The sequence below is a fragment of the Mercenaria mercenaria genome, chromosome 6 (genome assembly GCF_021730395.1).
Source record: "Mercenaria mercenaria strain notata chromosome 6, MADL_Memer_1, whole genome shotgun sequence".
NCBI classification, from domain to species: Eukaryota; Metazoa; Mollusca; class Bivalvia; order Venerida; family Veneridae; genus Mercenaria; species Mercenaria mercenaria.
The window spans coordinates 15,909,115-15,934,020 of NC_069366.1; the positions used below are offsets into that span (position 1 = coordinate 15,909,115).

The 24,906-nt window shown below is 35.4% G+C and overlaps 2 protein-coding genes across 2 annotated transcripts in view; one reads left to right on the forward strand and one right to left on the reverse strand.

Annotated features, from left to right (window-relative positions):
* The window catches only part of LOC123550651 (kinesin-like protein KIF15), a 62,616-nt gene extending 51,134 nt beyond the window's left edge, over nt 1-11,482 (reverse strand). Inside the window, exons 1-7 of the mRNA XM_053545237.1 lie at nt 11,329-11,482; nt 8,663-8,684; nt 7,922-8,090; nt 6,237-6,313; nt 5,285-5,322; nt 4,893-4,993; nt 2,068-2,247 (exon numbers count right to left, since the gene is read on the reverse strand). Coding sequence (XP_053401212.1) covers nt 2,068-2,247; nt 4,893-4,993; nt 5,285-5,322; nt 6,237-6,313; nt 7,922-8,090; nt 8,663-8,684; nt 11,329-11,338 — 597 coding nt within the window. The 5' untranslated portion in view covers nt 11,339-11,482. The remainder of the gene's footprint in view (nt 1-2,067; nt 2,248-4,892; nt 4,994-5,284; nt 5,323-6,236; nt 6,314-7,921; nt 8,091-8,662; nt 8,685-11,328) is intronic.
* A 6,452-nt stretch (nt 11,483-17,934) lies between these two features.
* On the forward strand, nt 17,935-23,887 carry LOC123549561 (transmembrane protein 70 homolog, mitochondrial-like). The gene is made up of 2 exons (XM_053545239.1): nt 17,935-18,051; nt 22,653-23,887. The coding sequence occupies exon 2, from the start codon at nt 22,691-22,693 to the stop codon at nt 23,618-23,620; it is 930 nt and encodes a 309-aa protein (XP_053401214.1). The 5' UTR covers nt 17,935-18,051; nt 22,653-22,690; the 3' UTR covers nt 23,621-23,887.
* The last annotated feature ends 1,019 nt before the right edge of the window (nt 23,888-24,906 follow it).

Consider the following 24,906-nt stretch of genomic DNA (forward strand, 5'->3'; position numbering starts at 1 on the left):
CTACGGCGGCAAGTGATTCTGCCTTTGCGACCAATGCAGACCAAGATAGCCTGCACAGATGTGCAGGCTGATCATAGTCTGCTCTGTTTGCTATTCAGTCAGTAAAATTTTCAGTGAACACCCCTTCAAATAATAAATGGTACTGTCCAAATTGAAAGATGGACCAGTCCATTTTAGAAATGAAAAAGGTTAAGGGTTATTTCAGATTTCTTCAGCCTCACTGTAAATAAATGTAACATACATGCATTTCATTTTAACCATTACATGTTTTGTGTGTGTTTACAGCTCTCAAAGTTCTTCCCTATATACTTCTATATAAACCATGTGACCCCAAGCGCTAGGCCGTATTTGATCCTAGGGGGGTAATTTGAACAATCTTAGTAATGGACCACTAGATGATGCTACATACCAAATATCAAAGCCCTATGCCCTGTGGTTTTGGACAAGAAGATTTCCAAAGTTTTCTCTATATAAGTCTATGTAAACCATGATGCCAAGGGTGGGGCCATATTTGACCTTAGGGGGATAATTTGAACAACATTGGTAGAAGACCACTAGATGATGCTACATACCAAATACAAAAGCCCTATGATCTATGGTTTTAGACAAGAAGATTTTTACAGTTCTTCATTTCAGTTGCCATGGCAACCAGATGTCTGTAAGGAATTCAAATCTCTGAACAATTTTTAAAGAAGAACATCCATGGAACATCCCTGTGAAGTGTCATCAAAATTGGCATGGTGGTTTAAGAGGAGATAATACTGAGTGGAAACTGTTTTCAAGGTTCAGTTCCCCGTGACCTTGACTTACTGTTCCCCCACCTTCCCCCCTAACAAGAGGGTCATGATGACCCTGGATCACTCACCTGAGTAATATGAGCCACATGTTTCAAATGGCAAACTGATGCTAAAATATTAAGAAGGTAGGTCAGTAGGTAATATTCATGGGAACTGAAAGTCAGTTTTAAGATCAGTGTGCAAAACTGTACATGTCATCCAAATTTCAGGACTGTATCTTAAAAAACAAGAAAGTAGGTCAGTAGGTCAAGGTCACAGTCAAGTGATCCCTAATCGCTTGGGGTCATCAGGTAATTATAATTAAACAGTCTAGGAAATATGATCTGATAATTTTTGAAGTATTTTTTCCTATATAACTCATAATTATAACAAGTGACCCCCAGGGCGGTGCCTCTTTTCACCCTAGGGGCATAATTTGAACAAACTGGAGATCCACCAGGCAATGATACCAAATATCAAAGGCCTAGGCCATGAACTTTCAGACAAGAAGACCATTAATTTTTTTTCCTATATAAGTCTATGTTAAACTTGGTATCCCCAGGGCAGGGCCTCTTTCCAAGCTAGGGACATAATTTGAACAATGTTGGTAGAGAAACATAAGGAAAGGCAACATACTTAAAATATCAAAAGCCTAGGCATTGCAGTTTCAGGCAAAAAGATTTTTAAAGTTTTTTTCCTATTTAAGTCTATGTAAAACTTGAGAACCCCCGGGCAGGGCCTCTTTTCAACCCAGGGGCATTATTTGAACAATTTTGGTAGAGGACCACAAGGCAATGCTACATACAAAATATCAAAGGCCATGGTCTTGTGGTTTTAGACAAGAAGACTTTTAAATTTTTTTACTACATGCCTATGTAAAACTTGTGACCCCCGGGGTGGGGCCTCTCTTCACCCCAGGGGTACAATTTGAACAATCTTCATAGAGGACCATAAGATGATGTCACATGCCAAATATCAAGGCTCTACGCCTTGCGGTTTTGGACAAGAAGATTTTTAAAGTTTTTCCTTTTGGTTGCATGGATTTAAAGTCTTTGAACAATTTTGAAAGGGGACAACCCAAGCATCATTCCTGTGAAGTTTGGTGTAATTCTGTGCAGTGGTTTTCAAGAAGAAGATTTTTTTAGAAAATGTTGAAGGACGATACACGACTGACGACGGACATTGAGCAGCCACAAAAGCTCACCACGAGCCTTTGGCTCAGGTGAGCTAAAAAAGGGGATCGTCTACTTCATAGACCAGTCATGCTATCAAGTTTGAAGTTCAGACCTACCTCATATGCTTCGCTAGCATCAGCAACCACCTGTTCAGATAGGCCAGACACATATACCCCAGTCTTCAGGCTCTCCCGTAGATGCAGAGAATTAGACGATGGTTCCAAGAGGTCAAATATCTGTTCATTGTATATTTCTAGGAAGGAACACTTACACAAGAACTCTTTACTATCACCATGCTGAAATATCAAAGTTTCTTCATTTTAGTTAATACCTAAACAATGTCACAAACTTCTGTATTATTATTAAATTTTCCCATATGAACTAGAGCTATCACTAAAGGTGATGAATGTACCCCCCCGCATGCACTGACACAGTACATTGCAATTTGACGCACACAAGATTGCATAATTATGTGGACTGTATGCATATAGACTGTATGTATACAGTATAGTAACAAACTAGAGCTATCACTAAAGGTGATGAATGTACCCCCCGCATCCACTGACACAGTACATTGCAATTTGATGCACACAAGATTGCATAATTATGTGGACTGTATGTATATAGACTGTATGTATACAGTATAGTAACAAAAACAAAGTCCCATAACTATGCAGAATATTTATCTAAAAGAATGTAACATGCACCATGCACAACTAGGGTTGGTACTGATCACTTGTGTGAAGTTTCATTAAATTGTGTGTAAGGGTTTGGTAGATTAGGCACGCACAAGATTGCATATGCAGACTGTATGTACATAGTATGTTAACAAGAAACAAAGTCCCATAACTCTGCAATTTTTGTCGCTGAAAGAACCTAACATGCCCCATGCACAACTACTGTTGTTACTGATCAATTGTGTGAAGTTTCATTAAATTGTGTCAAGGGGATGAGGAGAGATGGTGCGCACAAGATTGTGTCTATGTATATAGTATAGTAACAAAAAAACAAAGTCCCATAACTCTGCAAATTTTTTTTCTGAAAGAACGGAACATGCCCCATGCACAACTACTGTTGTTACTGATCACTTGTGTAAAGTTTCATTAAATTGTGTCAAGGGGATGAGGAGAGATGGTGCGCACAAGATTGTGTCTATGTATATAGTATAGTAACAAAAAAACAAAGTCCCATAACTCTGCAAATTTTTTTTCTAAAAGAACCTAACATGCCCCATGCACAACTACTGTTGGTACTGATCACTTGTGTGAAGTTTCATTAAATTGTGTCAAGGAGATGAGGAGAGATGGTGCGCACAAGATTGTGTCTATGTATATAGTATAGTAACAAAAAAACAAAGTCCCATAACTCTGCAAATTTTTTTTCTAAAAGAACCTAACATGCCCCATGCACAACTACTGTTGGTACTGATCACTTGTGTGAAGTTTCATTAAATTCTGTCAAGGGGATAAGGAGAAATGGTGCGCACAAGATTGCGTCTACGGACAGACGGCCAGACAACCTGAAACCAGTATACCCCCCCTTACAACTTTGTTGTCGGGGGGTACAAAAACAAAGTCCCATAACTATGCAGAATATTTATCTAAAAGAATGTAACATGCACCATGCACAACTAGGGTTGGTACTGATCACTTGTGTGAAGTTTCATTAAATTGTGTGCAAAGGTTTGGTAGATTAGTCACGCACAAGATTGCATATGCAGACTGTATGTACATAGTATGTTAACAAGAAACAAAGTCCCATAACTCTGCAATTTTTGTCGCTGAAAGAACCTAACATGCCCCATGCACAACTACTGTTGTTACTGATCACTTGTGCGAAGTTTCATTAAATTGTGTCAAGGGGATGAGGAGAGATGGTGCGCACAAGATTGTGTCTATGTATATAGTATAGTAACAAAAAAAACAAAGTCCCATAACTCTGCAAATTTTTTTTCTGAAATAATCTTACATGCCCCATGCACAACTACTGTTGTTACTGATCACTTGTGTAAAGTTTCATTAAATTTTGTCAAGGGGATGAGGAGAGATGGTGCGCACAAGATTGTGTCTATGTATATAGTATAGTAACAAAAAAACAAAGTCCCATAACTCTGCAAATTTTTTTTCTAAAAGAACCTAACATGCCCCATGCACAACTACTGTTGGTACTGATCACTTGTGTGAAGTTTCATTAAATTGTGTCGAGGGGATGAGGAGAGATGGTGCGCACAAGATTGTGTCTATGTATATAGTATAGTAACAAAAAAACAAAGTTCCATAACTCTGCAAATTTTTTTTCTAAAAGAACCTAACATGCCCCATGCACAACTACTGTTGGTACTGATCACTTGTGTGAAGTTTCATTAAATTCTGTCAAGGGGATAAGGAGAGATGGTGCGCACAAGATTGCGTCTACGGACAGACAGACAACCTGAAACCAGTATACCCCCCTTACAACTTTGTTGTCGGGGGGTACAATAAGAGATGTTGAGTAACTGACTCAAGAAACATATTATATGTATTATAATCTTCTGGTAAATCATGATATTAACAAGCTACACATTTATCAAACTTCTACGCAGTGATCTCCCTTGCCGTTCACTCTCACTGATCACTGCCAACACAACATTCACGTGACCATTGTTCATCACGTGATGATCGGTAAACATGGCGGAGGAAACTCCCAAGAAACGGGTTCCCCTTAATTGTTTTCTTTGTGACAGAAAGTGGTACTATAATTTAAAGACATATGGGACAGATCAAGCCCAGGTACCTATGATTTTTAACACATATTTCCGTTTTTACTAGGTTAATAAGTTAAAAATTTAATTGTGAAAATTAATTTCTGATGATGACATGTAATAAAACACTTACTGAATGGATAGCCGGTCAGTAAGAGTAAAACAAATATAACAAAGACCAACATGTATATCAACACTAACCAACTCTTTTTCCCTGGCGATGAGGTTATATAAATATTCAAAACTCCTAGGAATCACACCACGCAATTCATGCTGAAAGTTGTCAGCATCTTCCGATGGTCCTGAAAGTTACAAATACAAATTCATTCTCAATACATTATTTAGTGTATTTCTCCATCCTTTAATGTACATTTCTCTAAACATTTTTCAAATCTTTCAGTTACATTTCCAGTGCTTTAAGTATTGGTTACTAATGAATCTTACAGAAATTCTTGGTAACGAAAAATCTTTAGATAAAATATGTTTCAAGTTACAAACTGATCTTTGCTACTTATATCTATGCTTTTGGAAAAGGTATATTTCATACCATGGTTATGCAGCACTGCCAAAGAAATTTTTTAAAAAACTCTTACCCATCATTGTAAATGTTTTGCCCGACCCGGTCTGTCCACTGAAAAATGTTAAAAATAGAGCAAATTTTTATCACACACATTAAAATTATCACATGATGACTGATACAAATAAATCATTCAGGGAGGATTACTTTTCATGGAAAAGTCATCATTTAGTTTGCATTGATAATCTCCTACATGTAAGATTCATGTATATATATAGTAACATGGTGCTAAAAAAGATCAATATAAAACTACTTCATTCTTTTTCAATTTGCTGCTTGCTGCTTGCCACAAAAAAAAAAGAACTTAACCCTTTCCATGCTGGACACAATTCACTGGTTCTGTCTTTGCGACCAGTGTAGAGCATAATCAGGCTGCACATCTGTGCAGTCTGATCATGATCTGCACTGTTCGCCATTCAGTCAGTACCTTTTTGGTAAGCACCCCTTTTAAAAGTTAATGGTACTGTCCAAATTGAAAGATGGACAAGTTCATTTTAGAAATTTAGCAGGGTAAGGGTTAAAATTGGATATAAAACGAAGTATCTCAGTTCCATGCTTCAGATCTGTAGAGACATTCATTTTGTTTAACCTTTACCTTGCTATATTTCTAAAATGGACTGGGCCATCATTCAATTCGGGCAGTACCATTTATTATTAATAAGGGATGTTCACTGAAAATTTACTGACTGAATAGCAAACAGTGCAGACCATGATCAGACTGCACTGATGTACAGGCTAATCTTGGTCTACACTGGTCGCAAAGGCAGAATCACTTGCCACTAGCAGGCTAAAGGTTAAATGGAAAAGGTCACAGTTTATAAAACAATTCTCAACTACGGTAACAAAGTTGATACATTGAAAATGTTTAATGGCTATCTTTCAATTTTCTTCAAAAGTCCAACCTAGACATAAAAAGCACAGGTCATAACTTACAGGGTATATTTCAATTTCACACAAAGGTAACTTACTAAGCAAATATAGTTCCATTGTAGCCTGTAATACAGTTCTCTATCACCTTCTTTCCCAGCACAGAGAAAATTGTCTCCTAATAAAAGAAAGACATGGACATCATCATAATAGTCAATTGCATTTTAAAGGTAATAACTGGCAGACCAGTGTTGCTTTTCTTAAACTTTGTATTGACGAAAATTCATTTCAAAAATTTATATTTGGTATTATGAAAATACAGTTAGAAAACTTACGAAAATACAAGTCAAATCTCTGATGAATATGAAAATAAGGAACAGAGATGCTACCGATTCAACCGATATCAGCATAATTATGAGCAATGTAACAATGTCATATTCAGGAATGTTAACTATTTTTTCCCAACACTCATCCTGCAGGACTAGTTGCCAAAATAAAATCCACTCGTCCTTAGTGAACAGTATAATGGCAGTCTACTAACCACATGCAATCATGCAATGAAGTTTGTGGACTATATGCCAAAGCATTCTTAAATTAATGAGTGGAAACTGTTTTCAGTCTCAAGGTCACTGTGACCTTGATATTTGACCTACTGACCCCAACAACTGTAAGTCTCATCTACTGACCATAGGCAATAATCCTCTGAAGTTTAAATGCACCAGGCCAAAGGGTTGTCAAGTTACAAGCCAAAACCATTTTTAGCCTCAAGGTCACTGTGACCCTGAACTTTGAACAACTGACCTCAGAAACAATAGAGACATGTGTTAACCATAGGCAATCATCGGATGAAATATGAAAACTGGTCAAAGCGTTCTTTACTTACTGAGCCAAAACCATTTTGGTCTAGAGGCTAATGTAACCTTGACCTTCGACCTACTGATGCTCAAAAATACAGGGCTCATCTACTGACCAAAGATAGCCATCCTAGTAAGTTTGACCATTGTGAGACCATGCATTCTCTAGTTATTGATCAGAAACTAGTCTATGGGCCTATCAATGGACAATGAGCAAAACAATACACCCCCTCTTCCTTGAAGGGAACATAATTAAAAAGCAAAATGTAACAGCATTCTACTGGCACAACTTGCACAAATATTCATTGCTGCTAAAAAATTACTGTAAAAAATTCCCTTCTTATAAATAAATTAAATACACGCCACTTTGAGGTAAATAAAATTAAATTTAAAAATGACTTGTAAACAGTCGCACATGAACCAAATTGGTCTGAATCCGACGGATCTCTGTGGCAGAGTGGTTACGTTTGCTGACTTTGAATCACTTGGCTCTCGTCACTGTGCCAGCTCTCCCTTATTTTGGTTCAAAACCCCACAGAGATGTGGAATTATCGCGTGTATCACCAAGTACTGTAAAATCATTTAATTTTGTGGGAATAAAATTTCGTGTTTTAGTCAAAGCGGCAATTTCGTGGGGATATGAATTCATGGATTTCAAGTTTTGAACATAATAATTATGAATGGGAATTTTCCTTGCTCGTTTGGATTAAATTTCGTGGATTGACTCAACCACGAAATCCATGAAAATTAGTCACCCACAAATGTTAATGATTTCACAGTATCTAACAGTACCTGAGACAATCTCCTGACTGAGTCATCACAGTTGGTCTGACTGTACATGTGTAGCCTTGTGGGTTTTTTTTCCAATCTGACTTACAACTACAAAACTTGAGCACAACAAAAGTCATCATATTATATGGTATAATACAAACCTGTTTAGAGTCAGTATCTGCCACATAATCAAATGCAAATACGCGAGGATTTGGCTCCTGTCTCAGAATAATTTGGGAGTTATTAGGATCAACATCGACTACTCTCGTGTAAGCTGGTTCATCAGGCCCTGGAGGCCGGATTCTCACAAATACTTGGATATTATTATCCCTGAAAAAAAAAAAAAGTAATAAAAAATACAACAACCAGCATATTATGTGAACATCATTAATGTATTAAAGCTGTTAATATCTAATATATTTTATCATTATTATATACAAATTGTCAATATTAAACATGTATTCAGGCTGTTAATTGATTTATCAATGTAGGACTCTTTGTCTTTTGTCACCAGTCTAGAGAAGAATTTATAACAAAATTTGTAGGGTGAACATGGGATTGTTTTCGCAACATTTTTGTGATGATGTCACATCAAAAAGTCCCCAAGTCCATACAGACATACCTGTTTTGCTTTGTAAGATCTCAGAGAAGTAGCAAAATCCTTGACATCACTACTGTTGCCCACTTGCCTGTCAGGCAAGTGAAAGAAATACTTCTCAGAAAATCATGTACTTCTGTTTTTGTTGCAATACATACTGCATTGCAATATCTCATACATTTGGGCAACCAAAAATTGGCTTCAGGCATGTAAAAAAATAGTTGAAGTTGCCTTATGGGTAAGTGCAGAGTTAGAGTCAAGCCCTGAACATGGCATTAAAATCAGACAGAATGCACATACTTACCCTCCATCACCTTGGCCTGTATCTGAAAAGATAAAACAAAACTTGTAAGACTTGTTAGACATTCAAAACTGCATGAGGATATGGATGGCAGCTTTTGACATGTTTGAGGCATTTTTACTTTCATGGTCTATCATCTATCAATTTCAAGAGGTCTAAACAGTAATTAGTCGCCCACCTGAATGTATATTTTGTGTTTTGTTTCTGCAATTTAGTGAAATCGGCAGTCTGTTGTTTATTGAAACCGTTGTCAATGTAGATATCTCCTCGCACCTGTCACATCATATTTTCAAAGATTTAAGTCTCTTATTTAAAATTATGAATTAAATTCAACCCATTTGAAGTTTCTACATGAATATTTATGTTTAATTTATTAAAGCAAGTAAGTGTGACGAGTATATTATGACATTTTTAGATTTTTAATGTCTTCGTTCTCCTAACAGTAAAATGCAGATACGGGTAAGGCTTAGAGGAATGACAACTATAAAATATCAGATCACAAAATAAGTCATCCTAATAAGCCAAATTAGTAAGGCTAAAGAATGTCATGCACCAAGTTTGGTGAAGATCTATCAATTGGTCAATTTGATATTGTTTAACAGTTTTTTTTTCTATTTTTAGCTTTGGCAACTCCTAAAAAAGGCCAAGCAGAAATAGCCAAGACCCCACGGTATCGGTGAACCAATCTGAGTGGGGTCCAGGGGGCTTTTTTTGGCCGTTTCTATTGCTGTTATTTGGCTATATTCCCAATGCAAAAAAGTATGTATTTTTCCCAAAATGTGTGCAAAAGTTCCCATGCTGAAAAAAATTTCATCAAAATTGCACAAACATTGACCAAATTATGGACAATTTTGGAATTGAAGTATGTTAAAGAGGTTGTACAGTGTGAAACAAGTGTATGAGGAAGTGCTTAAACACATCCTTACTATATCCTATGGGACTAAATAATTCCCAATTTGGAACATTTATGCGTCAAAATTCCCAATTTTGGGGGTATAGGCTATGTTCCCAAAACAGCAAGAAACAAAAAGCTGCGTTCAATAAACACTTGATGCCCCCAGTGGCATCCTTTTTGATACAAAGCAACCTAAGTCCAAAACAAGGTCAAGTTCAAGGTCAAACTGAGGTCAGGTGATGTCTGAAGATGAGGAATGGTCACAGGTTACATCTGCATTAGTATCAAGTCATTCTAGTAAGGGGTATTGATGCTAGACAAACGGTCCCATCTGGTTAACCTCGTATGGACGAACGAACGGACAGTACAATCACTATATGTCTCCTGCATCAGTAGATGCCGGGGGCATAAAAACCCTGGGGTCATACATTATCAGGTCCCAGAAAAGTCACAAATTAGCTATATAGCTAAATCTAGCTATATATAGCTAGAAGTAGCTATAAAACCAATACTAATAATGCAAAATATGTCAAAACAAGATGCAAAATGGTCATAATTACGTACAAAAGGTTTATAAGATGAAAGACAATAACACAAATCCAAGATCTTTGTAGTCACATTTTCAATAACTGTGGCAGTATTTTGCGATAAATCATCACTGAATCTTTCACTTGTGATAATTATGGTAGTATAAGACAAATTTATTAAGGACTAATCGCAGAAATTTGCAACATGTATTGAAACTAAAACTACATTCTCGATATCGACATTATGGATAAAATCACATTTTCCGGTATAAACCACTAATAAACGCCCGTTCCTGTTTTCACGGTGAAGGGGGTATCGGCCATTGCGCTACATAGCAATAGTGTTTAGATTATCCTTTTTTAAAGTTTTAAACAAAGAAAATGAATAAAAAAAGTATTGCAGATTATCATTAAACATTGTTGTAATTAAGATATAGCAAAAATATCCTCAAAGTTTACTTTATTTTTGAAATTTTATCTTTTATTCTACACTGCCACTTCCGTCGCTCGATACCGAAGGTGTGAAATTATTTGCATTTTTCAAGATTAACAGATTATTTTTGCAAAAAAAATGTTGCCGAAGTCGTAGAATAGTATTTCCATTGTGAGAAAGTAAGATCTTTCATAAATTCTTATCTTCTGGCAAAAATAATCGCTCATATTGTACACTGTCTTTATATCGGTTAATCTCGCCGACCCCCCTGACCCTATTTACGGAAATACCGGAAAACGGGATTTATCAATAATGTCGATATCTACATCTACATGATACTTCCAACAATCATTAACGATTATGACTGGAAGGCGCTTGTCTGGGCAGTGTTAATGGTCAATAGATCTCCATTCTTTGTGATTGTCTTATTCTTCTGTCTCATAAACCATTAAATTTTGAACGGGATAATAATTATTTTACATTTAATATACACATATTTTGAACAATTTTTGTTATTGGTTTTATAGCTACTCTAGCTATATAACTAATTTGTGACTTTTCTGGGACCTGATTATTGCTACAAAACAAGTTTGAAGGGAATTTTTGTCTACATGGGGATCTAGACTGCTAGAGGGCAGAAAGAACTTTGTCAAGAAGAAATACGGCCAACTTCTGTCCAAAAATGGCCCTGTTTTCATTTATAAAATAAAGGAAGTGTCTTGGGGTACGGATCCGTACCTCTAGAGGTTAACTTTTCCGTCCCTGTTTCATAGATCGAATATTTTTGAGTACGAATAGTCAGAAAATCAGTTACCAGTTGCCATTTTAAACTGAATGTTTCTTGTTCTTTGATATAATATGAATCTTGTTTTGTCTCATATAAGCAATTGGTCTTTCGATACAAGTGGAGAGAGAATAAGTGGACAATGAACGTTAGTCTTTCAGATTCCAATTTTTTATATTTGCCGCCCAACCGGTGATATATACACTTTCTCCGCAGACTATTCATCCTGGTCAAGGTTGAATACCACTAATTCTTTCTTCTTGTTCTTCGTGATTACATTATACCAATATAGTTCCTTCTTTATTTCATATAAACAATGAAATCTTGAGACCTCATTTTCAGTACGTTAGAGCATTTTAATGATAGGAAAACCATATGTGGTCATTTAGTATAACATGTTTTCTTATCAAAGATAAAAAGATATTGACATGTTATGTTACATATAAGAAAAATAATCTGTTCTGCAAAATATCACCCCCTGAAAATGCTCCCATGAAAATAGCCGTTCAATAGCAATTACGCGTATGTAGACATTTTCTCAATGAATAAAACTAAAACCTAGAAATTCACCACGAAAATGATATAGATCTTTTCTCAATTCACTATGCATTAAAACTAAGCTAAAAATATAACTACCACATCCTGTACTCTAATTTTTGTTGGGGTGAAACTTATACCCAATCCACCAAACATGGCTGTCCTTATCCTCAAATATATGATATTATTAATCTTCTTAAGGATTTCAACTTGGTCCAAATGGTCTCTAAAAGCACTATACCAGATAATACACTTCACCACAACATCTAACATCAATTCATTCCCCCACTATCAACATCCGCATGCTTCCCGACATCTCAGATCATGACATTGTAGAAATAACATCACATATAAAACCAAAAATAACTAAACAAAAGCCAAGAGAAATACACCTTCACAAAATGGCCTACTTGGAAAAAATCAAAACTTACATAGAACAAGAGAACCATCGCTCAAAAAGTTGGTCATTATTAGTTTTTTCACTGATGTTTATTTATTTAATCTGTATATGACAGACAATATACACAAACATGTAAAAGTGAATCCTGATATAAAAAGTCAAAGCTTATTTTTTAGTATTAAAATACTTAAAATAATCATGTTCATTTTTATCTGTTTAAAAATTTCATGTAATTGTTAATCACTGACATATGTTCACCATTTAATGTATACAATATCAGGCAATGTTAAAACTGCAGGTCCGATTATGATGAAGAGACCATCAAATGTGTGTCAAGGTCAAACCTGATATTATTGGTCAAATTTTACTTTCGAGTGAAAATCGAAATATAGGCATAATAGTTTCATCATTATTAGTTTTAGACATTAGTCTGTATGTTTTTAAACGTATATGTATATATGGTAGGCACTTCGGCACTGAATATCATCTATACTGAAAAGAAGATCCCTTGGAAGCACAGAATACAACAAAGCAAAGTTGTGATCGAGTCTGTTCATGATAGGTAATGGAAACAGTAAACCTTATTGGAAAGACTTTATAAGACAGGAATCGATGTAATACTTGAAAATAAAGGCCAAAAGTCATGTTCATGTTAAAGAATCGTGAAAAAATGCATACTTGTAATTTGTTTACATTACTGAAAAATATGTAGCCATTACTTGTCTAATGCCGTTATTCATTTTTAGCTCATCTGATTTTTTGAAGAAAAAAAATGATGAGTTATTGTTATCACTTGATCGGCGTCGGCGTCGGCGTTGCCTGGTTAAGTTTTATGTTTAGGTCAGCTTTTCTCCTAAACTAACAAAGGTATTGCTTTGAAACTTGGAACACTTGTTCACCATCAATAGCTGACCCTGTACAGCAAGAAACATAACTCCATCATGCTTTTTGAAAGATTTATGGCCCCTTTGGGACTTAGAAAATCAGATTTCTTGGTTAAGTTTTATGTTTAGGTCAGCTTTTCTCATAAACAATCAAAGCTATTTCTTTAAAACTTGCAACACTTGTTCACCATCATAAGCTGACCATGTACAGCAAGAAACATAACTCCATCCTGCTTTTTGCAAGAATTATGGCCCCTTTTGGACTTAGAAAATATAAGATTTATTGGTTAAGTTTTATGTTTAGGTCAGCTTTTCTCCTAAACTATTCAAGCTATTGCTTTGAAACTTGCAACACTTGTTCACCATCATAAGCTGACTTTGTACATCAAGAAACATAACTCCATCCTGCTTTTTGCAAGAATTATGGCCCTTTTTGGGCTTAGAAAATCATGGGTTGGACAATTTTTCTATTATACAAAAAAAAATCAGATGGGCGTCAGGCGGTGCTCTTGTTTTAATCTTTGTATGTAAAATCAATGTTACGTGTGAAGACATCATAATGTAAGCATGATAATTATTATAGGCAAAAGGTAAACATTTTCAGCTATTCAATAATCTACGGTACCACTTTCTACAAGGGCCTCAAACTCTGATAAATTTCCTACTATTTTTTTAATGTCATTATATAACTTAAACCTAGAGTGACTGACCCCCACTCTTCTACGTAGTGTTACAGCACTTTCTATAAGTAATACAACCGTTTCATTGTAAAATGCTCGGAAACAAAAGAATTTAACACTAGTATTTATTACAAGGACCCATACTTATAGGACAATTAAACTATGATACAGGTGTATGTCGTAGTCGCAGGACCTCGAACCGTCTCGAAACCCTTCCAGACAAAGTCATATGGTGAAAGCAGTTCTAAGCTTGGACACTACCCGATCATCTATGACATTGCCCTATTACTAGCGCTAACTCTGGTGCAGTATTTGAACAACATCCCGGCCTATACACTTACGACCATGTATGATACGAGAATGTGTGTTGGTAAAAGGGTCGAAAACTTTATAGACATGATCAAAATAATTTCTACATTTGAATATTACCAAGTGACCTTCCTTGGCATGCAATGAGCCCTTGGACTACCTAAGACTTTATGACTTGATCTCATTAACACGTCAACACCTATATATTCACAACCGTATGTCATATAATTATACACCCTACTGACAGTATACATAGCGCCTCGAACTTCAGACATTTTCAAAATAGTTGGAATTCTACCAGGTCACCTCCTATGACCTGTACTGACTGGTCAATGTTCTCCTTCATTTCTATTTCATATCACATACTTATGTGTGTGCGTGCGTGCGTGTGCGCTTGTATATTTTGTTAGATCAGCTGTCAGGGCTCAGCCCACCCCACTGTAAAAGGAGGTAATCCCAAAGCAAAAAAAAGTATGTTTTTTTTCCAATTCTGAATTTAAAATTCCCAAATGAGTGTTACCTTTTAGGGTTCTAGCGGTTTTAAAATAATGTTGCTAATTTGTATGTATATTTTGGCTAATTTGCAAATTTTCCCAATTAAGACAATTTCCGAGATTATTTTCCCAATTCCATTGGTGCTGGTGACATTCCCAAAATGATAAAAAAAAAGGTCTGGCTGTAAAGGACAAAAGTCCAAAAGGAAAAGTCACATTAAAACAAACGAACATAGATGCTTCCAATTAAAAGTAAACAATGATGAGTTCAAGTGAAAAGAAACACTGTTTTAATGTCATATCTACGTTATACATCTCTCTTTTCATTTAAGTGAATTAAAGAATTTTTAAAATCACCATAAAAACGAACATTGCAATATTGGATAAATGGGCAGTTGTTTTGTTTCAATGATAGCATAAAACAAAATGGCGGGGTTTGTTTTCTCGTTTAGGGCAAACCCATTATTTCAACTGGGGACCATACGCTGCTTTATATGGAATAACACGCTAGTGTATCATTGATTCCATGTGCATCCCCGTATGAACACATCTGCGGATGTCTCTAAATTGTTTTTTTTTGTGTACTTGTAGCATGTGTAAATGTTGAGTTCTGCTCAATCAAACCGAGCCTGCAACATTTTCATTTTTGTCGTGTTGGGCGACTTGTGGAGTTTCCACTTTTTCTTTTTATTTTAAGATTTTTATAAAACTGCATTTCCTTCATTTTGTAAGAAAATTGCTCTATTTTATTTCCAACTAGAACGAAAGAAATCATCAAGCTTTACATCTTCAAACATTATTCTTTTTAAAAGATTATTTGCGTATCGTAATTTATACTGAAAAGGAAACAGCTAACCCACCATTTGCTATTTTGTCAACATTTTAAAAATGACTAAATGCGTTTTTTTAATTAAGCATACATTCAGACGAACATTTAAGTGCATTTTGTAACTTTTGCAAAAATGGGTCGAATTAAGTCGTAATTAATATGGGCATATTTATATGACGTCATTGTTAGATTTTGTTGAAATTTTGAAATGAAAACAACATAATTAAAGTTCAAAGCGTACGCAAAATATCAAGAAAGTACTCACAATTTTAAAGTATTTTAGTATTAGAATTAGAGTTGTCATTGATCAACCAGTTGATCATTTTCAAGCTTTGCAAAACAGAGCATTAACCTGTATATATAGCCTGCTGGCGGCAAGTGAATCTGCCTTTGTGACCAGTGCAGACCAAGATCAGCCTTCACAGTGCAGGCTGATCATGGTCTGCACTGTTCGATATTCAGTCAGTAAATTTTCAGTGAACATCCCCTTCGAATCATAAATGGTACTGCACAATTTGAATGATGGAACTTCCATTTTAGATATTTAGCAGGCTAAAGATTAAAACAACATTATAAAACAGGTAAGACCTCGGCTCCTTTTTGATCAGCATTTTATTGTAATTGATTACAGCTGATTACGATCGATTATCTAGTTACGATTAATACAGGTCCTCCTAAGAGATTACTAATTGCAATAGATTGCTAGATTTGTCCATGATCGCTATTGTAATTCAAGCTCAGTTTTTGATATGATAACAAATTTGAATTGGCGACCATTACAGATAAGAAGAACTAGAGCCCGTTTAATAATGTTCTTTAAATTTGTCCATCATGTAGTAGCTAAATATCCGGAAAAGAATTTATTTATTAATACCAGCTGATTCAGGAACACGGCATGGACATGGTAACATATACGATTCTTATAGATATACATTTTTTCCCAAGAACAGTAGGTCAGTGGAACATGTTGCCCGCTGTCGCACATACAGCAGTCACAGTTGACTCCTTCAAAGCTTTTGTCACTGTGCCTGTTCTAATCATGATATCATTTGACCTGTTTGACTCTTTTGTAACATCAATATTGAACTACTGCTCGGAAATCTGGGGCTTCTCTCAAGCGGATAAAATCGAGCGGGTACACCGCAAGTTCCTCAAACAGACACTCAATGTGAAAATGTCTACGAACAACCTGGCACTGTATGGCGAGACTGTATCCCCTCATCATCAATAGACAAGTTAAAAGGGTAAAATATTGGTTGAAATTAAATAATAGTTATAATGTAAATAATATATTGTATGTTTTGTTTGTTGAAATGTTAAACATGTGTGAACGTAATTCACAAAACTGGCTAACACGTTTAAAGAAATTATTGGAAACAACTGGTTTTAACGAGGTGTGGTTATTTAGAAACGTTGACAACTTTTCAGATGTGTTGAAAATACGGCTAAAAGACATATACAAATCCCAATGGCGAGAAGGGCTACAAAGCGCAAGTTCGATGACTTTGTTTCACTCCATCAAAACAGAGTTTGAGACTATCTTTCAATTATAAATACAAATGTAATAAAAAACATAGACACACTCTAGCAAAACTTAGATTGTCCTCGCACAAACTGAAAATTGAACAAGGGAGGCATAATATACCAAGAGCAGAACGTAAATGTGTACTTTGCACGAAAAGTGATTTGGAGGTCATTTTGTGCTGGTTTGTGACGCATATAGACGTTTGAGACAGCAGTATATTCAATCATTTTATCCGCAGAGGCCAATTATGTTCAAACTGTTAGAACTGTTTAGACATTATTACATCATCTATCAATTTATACATTAGTAAAGCATTCCTTTTAAGAGACGACATGATCAACATTCCTGTTTAAAGTGTGCAAACGGTTTTAGAATTTTTACCTTCTCGTGATTATAATTCATATAGATGATAAGCTGTAATGCTTAAATCTGAATAAATTCTTTGTTCTGTTGTTCTAATAGATCTGCCCTCAATCTTTAAACAGCTACCAATGTACAAAGTTTTAATAATGTAAAATTTGGAAAGTTTTATTGTTTTGGCACATGTACAAACTTGATATATGTAAAAACACTATATTTTTTTATTCAGCGCCTACACATAATCTTCAAAGTTATGAAGGAGTGTAGTAATTTAAATAGCTAGTAATTTAGTTCACCCATGTCTGGATAACTTAACCTAGAGCTTCGCTAATTTTATTAATAATACAGGCGAAGCCTTCTTTCTGCTTAGGAACCAGTAATATCATCCTTTTTTGGATGGGAGACACTCGAGAATGTTTCAGGAATTTCTTGAACCCTTACCTCTGGTTTGACAGTCAGGCGTGTTCCCATTAAAACACCAGGCACCCATTTATGCAGTAGCTGAGTATACAATTTGATAAAATTCACTGCAATGCATGTAAAAAAAAGCTATATGAAGCTTTTTCTTGATAACCATAACTCTACACAAAATACAAAAATAATTGGTGGTATTTGACCCTTTAATTGGTCAAATTTTTCACTGTGCCCATGGCTCCCAGTCCGGGGACGACCAGATATTATTGAACATTTCTGGACAATCAGAAGGCGTTCAACAACATTTGTTTGACACAGAAAGTATGTTTGAAAGGCTCAGGTTACTTCTCTTATTTAAATTTAGTCACAACTTTACAGCGGACGAATTACATACATTTTAACCTGCGGCTCGTAAGGTCAGAACATAAGAACCAGATTATAGTTTTCGGCTAATAGTTTTCGGATATGTGTGTAGTTCTGAATATAAACGTTACTCCTAAGCAATCGTTCATGGTTATGAATGGATGCTGTTAGTCTAGAAAACAGTGTGTTAGTTATGACTTGTTGAGCTTCTTTACTTGTGCTTGTCAGAAAATAGCTTCAGGTTAATTTTTAGCAGTGGCTACGATTACGGTACCGTAATCCTAGCCTCCGATTCTAGGATTATGGAAGTTCCGTATTCCTAGACAACCCTATAGGGTAGAGAACACCAATTGTTTTCCCATAGACTTCCATTATAACATTATGGCGTGTACATCCTTCCATATATCGAAACATGTATATCCAACCACATTTTTTTCAAGAACTATCTTAGTTCCACCAAAATATCGGACGAAAAACATATGAATAGTGATACTTTATTTAAGTAATTTTCGTGTGAATGAGATGACCCCCTGTTTACATGGCGGGAGAAATTCATTTGATGAAACTTTTTTTCAATACACATAAAATGTAGCAAATTTTGTCAAAATGTATAATGAAATACTGTAAATGCAGTAAAAATATTCCATTTTGAAAAAAATAATCACTTCTTGGGTTTGTTTACATGACTGACCAATCAGAATGCACAAATGCTACCTTATTCCCAGGTATACACTTACCTCATTCCCAGTAAGTTCCCTGTACTTGTTTGAATTGGTGGTCTCTGACCTATGAGGATAGACTAGGATTACGGAAGTATTGAAGAGGCATCAAATATATGTTAGGACCAGTCGAACTAATCCGACGTATACAGTTTGTTTTATATTGTGACGGTCAAACTGTAATGTCGCAGTGGCTGCAAAAGTCAGAAATTAAAAAGCAGCCACTCAGCGACAGTAAGCTTGTCTAATGTTAGGACTAGTTCTGGGCTTCTGGCTATCATAATTTAACTGATGCTGTTTTTATTTTCTGATGGTCACGTCCATTAAGTTATGGCATAATACCATTTGGTTAACTAACCAATGTCAAACCGCAATATCTCGCACAGTCTCGTGAGAAACTGATGACGTCACAGGCCCGTGTGCAGGATTTGATTGCTGGGGGGGCCCAACCTGGGGTGGGTTCGGGAGGGACACCCCCTCCCGATTTTGAAAATTTTTTAATATGGCACATGAATAGATGCATTTTCCTGCTGCCTGAAACACCTTTAAGGATGCATGAATGTATTATACATTTAAGGAAAAGTCTACTTTTTAATCATTTCATCAAGCCTTTTCAATGTATGTATGATTGTACAGTCACAGTTTATGGACTTATTTTTCTGTATGATACCCAGTTGAAAAAAAATGTTGAAGTTTTAAGATGATTATTAAGTAGACTAGCTCCTAGACTATGATGTTTTTTTTTTCACATTTTTATGATTTCATGTAGTGAACTGAGCCAGTCTATATACTATGTCCAATATTACAATTTTAACATCAGTCCTCTTAGAAAATCTCTAGAATAGACTGGCTTTTGTCTCTATGAACATAAAAAAGAAAAAATTATAGAAATATCGTAATTATCAGTCTAGTGGCTAGTCTAATTATTAAAGGTATCCTATTTGCAAAATGGCCAAATGTTTTTAGATTTCCAACAAAACAAACGAAGTATTATGACAATTACTATATACATCACAGATTTCAAATGACAATGAACTCTTAACTGTACCAAAGATCTATAAAAATAAATAGATGTGTATTTTATACTTCTTTGACTGTACAAACTATAACATCACAGCACATATTAAATATTTTTATGTATAAAACCTCTCATAAGTAACGAGTTTTAGATACGTTTTGTAAGATTTACTGAGAAACTATTTTTAAAACTATGAGAGTTTTTAAGTAAGGTTATTGGACCCAAAAGAGTAAAACTGATACAGTAGTTTCAAATTCATAATTGTTGTAAAATAAAAAGATAGGATAAATATGTATCAATTTAATAAATTTGGGAAATGTGCCTTAATGTAAAAACAAAATACAACCATCATAATGTTTCAATTTTCAAATTCATTTTATGATTTACTTAACAAAACCAACAATGTAATGATCATTTTATAACACTTCCAAAGAGTAAAAAACATAATAGTTTCTCCACTACCCAATCAAGTACCGATCAAGCGATCAATGAAGCATGCACAGATAAACTTTTACCTGTGACATGCCTGGGGCTAATTTCCACTACTGGACACGGTTTTATGGCTCTTTAGCCTGTGTATTCCTGTCAAATCAAGCCAGTTGCGCTGGTGTATAAATTTGTTAATTGAGGGGCCCATAGTAATAAAAATCGTAACTAGCCAGCCAGCTGGGGGGGCCCGGGCCCCCTGGCCCCCCACCTGGACACGTGCCTGCGTCATATAGAAGTTCAGAGCAGGTGGTTATTTTTGAGAATCAAGATCAAAATTTTGCGTATTTATGAATTTAATTTAATCATTAACATATCCATTTTTGATAAAGTTCATAAAAACATACCTAAGAAGGTTTAAGTTCTCAGAAAACCTGCATATTGGTTTTCAAAATGAAGAGTACCCTGATCAGGTGACAAAATATTGCAGACATGGGTACCCATTTGAAACTTGTGTGTATAACTTGGTGTTCAAATTATGTTGCATGGATTATTTTATGTCGGATCAAAAGAAAAATGGATTAGAAATATTTTAAAGTTAAAGGTGAGTCCATTGCATTTCATTCAGGGCACTCGTTTGGCCATTTTTGGGGCCGAATATGGGTACCATTCCCCTCCTAAAATAATATATTTTTTTCCCCTTTCTTAGAAGAGAATTCCCCTGATGATAGGACGTTTGACAATAGATATGAACTCTTTCTTTTAATATTATATACAAAATGTAGTGCCTCTAAGGAAGATTACTGTTGCAATATAGTCACATCAGTTAGGAATGACTGAAAATAGTATTAATAAGTGTGAAAAGTAGTTACATATACATGTCTTAAACTTCCCCTTTTCGTCTCAAAATGTCAAAAAATTCCCCTTCCTGAGGGTATGGGTACCTGTCCCCAAAAGTTGTCTAGTGCCCTGTCATTTGATGAAATTATAGCATGACAGACTTCTGGTTTCAGTACGGGATTCGTTTCAGCACAGAGATCCATAACAGCACATAAACATCACTGTTGAATTTTTTTAGCTATGTTAGGACATGCATAAATGATGTTGCAAACTTATTTATTTCACTTAAAATAGGATCGGCATTAGTGGTTATTTAACATATATCATATAAATATAATGGCATATAATGGCATAATCTATAAAGGATGATCCTGATATTCTAGTGGTCAGAGGAATCTAAATACCAAGCCATTTAATTTAGTTTCATACTTGACATTTGTCACACATCAACTTGACATGTTTGTATCAGTTCAGGCCTGACATGATGACCAAATGTGATTATTTAGTATGGTTATGAAATCATCGCATATGAGTGTTGATTTTGTCCGATTCTATCTGCGTGGAAACCTCAGGTGACAGGCAAAATCAAAGAGCTATGAAAATTAATGTATTTTATATTTCTTTGGCAAAATCAAGTCATAAAATTTAAAGTAATGAATTTTTCTTAATAAATAAGTTTACAACATCATTTATGCATGTCCTAACATATATTTGATGCCTCTTAAATACTTCTGTAATCCTAGCCTATCCTCATAGGGTAGTCCAGGAATACAGAACTTTCATAATCCTAGAACCGGGGGCTAAGATTATGGTACCGTAATCGTAGCCACTGCCCAATTTTATAACTTGTTAGTTTATTGTTACCCAAATTAGATAATGTTCTTATATCTAGTTTACAGTGGTTAGGTGCAAATAAAAAAAAATGTAAAATAGTCAGCGGCTAGTAGGGGTCTGATTCACCTGTCCATCTAAACATTGTCCCTTATTATAAAAGACAAAATGTATGCTTAAGTGTTGAAAATCCATGAAATCTTAATTAAAACAATCATTTCATTCTGGTTGTATTAGTCAGTCATTTAAACAACTTGGTATGTCAAATAAATGTTACAAGTAACACCTTTCCATAAATATTTAAATAAACTTCACAAATAATTTGAATTTTGAAAATTTGATAATTAAAAAGAACAATAATTTTGTGTCCTTGAAAAAAAATTTGCACATTCTTAAAAGTTTTGATTATTATTTCATTGATTTTTACTTTTTAACTTTTAAGCTAATTTTTGTCTTTTAATCTAAAGATCTTAGTCTTCAGAATGACAGATAATGTTTAGATCTCAATCCAGGTGAAGTCCTCTAAGTGATATACAAGAAACCATTCCCTCACCTCCCTACAGGGGCTCTGCCCATAGGTCCCACTGGGAACCTGCAGCCCCAAAACCCAGGGCCTATTTACAGATTCATTGTCAATTTAGCCCTGTTATTGTGCACTCCTGTTTTTGAACTCTGCATCATTTTAAAACAAAATTTAGCATTCTGTTTTTTTTTTTCCATTTCAGTGATTTTTCCATAATTCTGGATCGCACAAGATTTGAAGATGTCTACGTTATTAAGAATAGGTCACTGTTTGAAGGGCAGGATTCCTGCTCAGGTTGTTGTTGTATTTGATGGCCAGAGAGGCTTAATGCCTGCTAGAACAAATGACTGTGCTAATCTACAACAGTTCCACTCACTGAAATCAAACTACCATCAACTACAGTCAAGCTGTAATACACTGGTGTCACAACAGACTAGGGCTATTGATTCAAGAACTTTAAAAACAAATGCATCTGATAACATAGACGAAGACAGCAGGATGCCTCTGACTCATCCGACAAAGGGAGTGTTAGTGTACGCTGGTAGAATGACACAGTATATTAAAGGATTGAAAACACTGTCACTCAGTACAAGCCTCCTTGCACTGCTCGCTCAACCTATGGTACTGTCAGCGGCTAAAGATGATCTGCTGTTTAAAGCTGGTTTAATGGGAAGTATCAGTGCAGCTTTATTCAGTACACCAGCCCTCGTACATTTTGTAACGAAGAAATACGTGACAGATGTCTATTTTAATGAAGACACTAAAATGTTTACGCTGGCTTATAAAAGTTTCTTCCTACGTCGCAAGGAATTACAGTATAGAGCTGGCGATGTGGTTATCCCTTTTGCTCCTCGTATGTTTGTCACACACATTGTCAAAGGGAGGTCATTCTTCATTGAACTAGAAGAGTTTAGAAACAAAGAGATATACAAGCACATGGTTGGATATGACAAACCAATGGATTGGGGCATTGGAACTCAGAATGTTAAGACTAAACCAAAGAAGAAGAAAAAGTTTGGACTGTTTGAAGATGAGGATGAAAAGGAAAAACAGATGGCTGAAAAAAGGACACCACCTGAATTTATTTCCAAACAGATGATGTTTGATGATGATGATGATGACTTTGAACATTCTGTTAAAGAAAAACAAAGAAGAAGTAAAATGCACTAAAGTTAAATATGTCGGAAATTCTTTAAAGCAGTATACAAGGAAAAACAATATTAGGAGAACATTAACTAAGAAATATAATAATCATTGGTGAAACAGCATTTTAACATTTATTGCATTGTTACGCAGTATTTCTGAATAGCTTTCATTAGTACAGTCACTCATTAAACGGTCTTTGTGTGACTAAATAGGAATCACTTCTTTAATGCTTTCTTGATGAATATCTCTGTACATGTAAATTGCTATAGTTCTACATTCAGTTCTTCATTATTACAATGGTTTGTATTTTTAGCGCACCTGAGCACGAAGTGCTCAAAGTGAGGTATTGTGACCAGTCATTGTCTGGCGTTCAACAGCGGCCGTCGTGCGTCAACATTTGCCTTGTGAACACGCTAGAGGCTACTGTTGTGACCAATTCTTTATGAAACTTGGTCAGAATGTTTGTCTTGATGATCTCTAGTTCAGGTTCTAATCTGGGTCATGTGTGATCAAAAACTAGGTCACCTGATCAAATGAAAGGAAAAGCTTGTGAACACTCTAGAGGCCACAGTTGTGACTTAATCTTTATGAAACTTGGTAAGAATGTTTGTGTTAATGATCTCTAGGTCATGTGGGTTCAAAAACTAGGTCACCAGGTCAAATCAAAGGAAAAGCTTGTGAACACTTCAGAGGCCACAGTTGTGACTCAATCTTTATGAAACTTGATCAGAATGTTTGTCTTGATGATCTCTAGTTCAAGTTCTAATCTGGGTCATATGGGGTCAAAAGGTGCATGTAAATCACCTGTTTAAATCAAAGTAAAAACTCATAAACACTCTGGAGGCCACAGTTATGACTCAATCTTTATGAAACTTGGTCAGAATGTTTGTCTTGATGATATCTAGGTCAAGTTTGAAGCTGGGTTATGTGGGGTCAAAAACTAGGTCATTAGGCCGGATCAAAGGAAAATCTTGTTAACATTCTAGACACAATTTAAGTTTCAAACTCATGAGAATTGGTCAGAATATTTTTCTTGATGACCTCTAGATCAAATTCGGATCTTGGTCATGTAGGGTAAAAAACTAGGTCACTCAGTCAAATCAAAGGAAAAGCTTGTGAACATTCTAAAGGCCCCATTTGTGACTCAATCTTTATTATGCCCCCCTTCGAAGAAGGAGTGATATATTGTTTTGCAGGTGTATGTCTATCTGTCTGTATGTAGACCAATCCGTTTCTGGATAACTCAAGAATGCTTGGGCCTATATCATGAAAGTTAATAAAGGTCAAGTTTGAATCTGGGTCATGTGGGG

Bases quoted from the DNA above. Each gene is read 5' to 3' on its own strand.
- LOC123549561 (XM_053545239.1), top strand. From the start codon at position 22,691: ATGTCTACGTTATTAAGAATAGGTCACTGTTTGAAGGGCAGGATTCCT.